The following is a 1,944-nucleotide window of genomic DNA, read 5'->3' on the forward strand; positions in this document are numbered from 1 at the left end:
AACAACAACAAAACAAAACAAAGCCAAAAAAAAAGCAAAACAGCCCCCAAGAAAACATAAAAACCAAATCTTGCGCAATCTACATGCTATGAAAATACCCTGACTAAAATGTCGGTTGTGCTACCCAGTTCCACCTCAGCGCAGAAATGCATCGATTTGATGTACCGTTGTTGCTTTCAAGGACTTCAGCGCTTTTTGTTTCTAGATTATCACCTTGCTTTGAGATGATGAATAACCGCTACCAAATCACAAATCACCACAAACCCATTTTAGTTTGGTCTGAATAAAATCCAGCAGACATGTATGACGTCATTCTGGACTGAAGCTGCACAAAAAGAGACAGTGAAGTGTGCCTTTCTGATTTCCTTTCAAGTCTCCAGATCTTGCTAGGACACTTCTCTGAGACGGTGGTGTCGTGGAGCTTTAAACATCAGCCGAGTTTGGTGATCTGGAGGTCCCCACTGATCTTGATGGTGTTGATGGCAGACAGTGTTTGAATACGGTGGTAAAAATCGAACAGTTGGCGCCCATCCACCAACACTCGGAAACACGGGTGCTCGCAGAGAATCTCCACCCTGAACGGCTGGTCTGAAATGAACGGGAAGTACGGGATGGCTGACTGCTCTTGGCCCCTTTCTCCTGCCACACACGAGTTTCGCAGGACCCGCCGGCCTGGGAACACGGCCTTGAGTTCCATGGCCACGTCGGCAGGAGGGTCTTCCGAGTCCCCGCAGGTCAAGCTGATGGCAAAGCTTTCCGGGTTGAGATCCACGATGCCCATCACTAAGACCTTCTTGCCTGGTCGCATGCCGCCGTTGATGTGCCCGCAAAACGGAACTATCAGTTGTGGGGAGGACGCGTCGGCTTGGACTGGGGCACCCGGGGAGCAGTGGAAGGGCCCTTCGTCGAGTTTCCACATGGTGGCGTCGCCTTCGGCCATCGACGCGTCGGGGCCGCGGCGGGCCGCGCCTGCCAACGTTCAAACAGGCCGCAGAGCTGCGGTCCGATCAAAAGGCCGCTTACAAAACCCACCCAGAGTCCGTCCACCTCGAAACAAATATCCCCCACTTCTCAACCGCGCTCCATTCCTGTCCTTGCCTCTCGGCAGGACAGGAATATTACACACACACACACACACACACACACACACACACACACACACACACACACACACACATATATATATTTGAAAATAAATGAGGTTTTATCACTTATGCGTGTCCATTTTCTTTATCGGTGATCACAGACTTGGGACCTGCTTTGAGATCTCCAAAGATGCACTTTCTCAACAGGGCAGCCCACGGTCAGGGTGATACTTATCTGTGGTGGCAGGCGTCACAGAGATTATATGTCAATCTGGTTTCTGTTCGCCAGCTCTTTTTAGTGTTTGTGTATTTACTATGTGACCCAAGACCATTCTTATTGTCTGCGGTGGCCCACAGAAGTCTAAAGGTTGGTCACGAGGTCTTCTCTCTGCAGGCTACCTCATCCCAGCCTGAGGTCAGTCTCCCTGGAAGCACACTCAGCCAGGCACCTTGTCTCTGCTTGAACTCTGCTTGAAATGGGAGTCCAGTTAGACGGAATGATTTTCATTCCTGCCTGCAGCACAGACCCTCACACACACACACACACACACACACACACACACACACACACACAGTCCTGCACAGGGTTCTGTCATTGACTAAGCATGATCTTCCAGAGCTGACACAAACTAGAGGACACTGTTCAAGGCCCATCAGGGGTCCTCTTCCTTACCCTTCCTTCTCCCCTCTCCCTCCCTCCACCCCTTCCTACCCAAAGCCTCAGGGTTCCTTCAGGGAGACAGGCCCTATAGTACATGCTGGAATTATAAAGTTAATAATCTCTACCCGCATTCACATTCCCTGCCTTGAAAAACATGAGAACAAATGGAGTGCCTCGTATCCATGCACTTGTTCAATA

The 1,944-nt window shown here is 50.4% G+C and overlaps 1 protein-coding gene across 1 annotated transcript; it reads right to left on the reverse strand.

Moving 5' to 3' along the window:
* Positions 1-430: 430 nt before the first annotated feature.
* On the reverse strand, positions 431-940 carry LOC129689558 (galectin-related protein-like). The gene has a single exon (XM_055624758.1). The coding sequence runs from the start codon at positions 938-940 to the stop codon at positions 431-433; it is 510 nt and encodes a 169-aa protein (XP_055480733.1).
* Positions 941-1,944: the final 1,004 nt, after the last annotated feature.

Source organism: Psammomys obesus, unplaced genomic scaffold, assembly GCF_907164565.1.
Source record: "Psammomys obesus unplaced genomic scaffold, mPsaObe1.curated_primary_1811, whole genome shotgun sequence".
In the NCBI taxonomy this organism is placed as follows: Eukaryota; Metazoa; Chordata; class Mammalia; order Rodentia; family Muridae; genus Psammomys; species Psammomys obesus.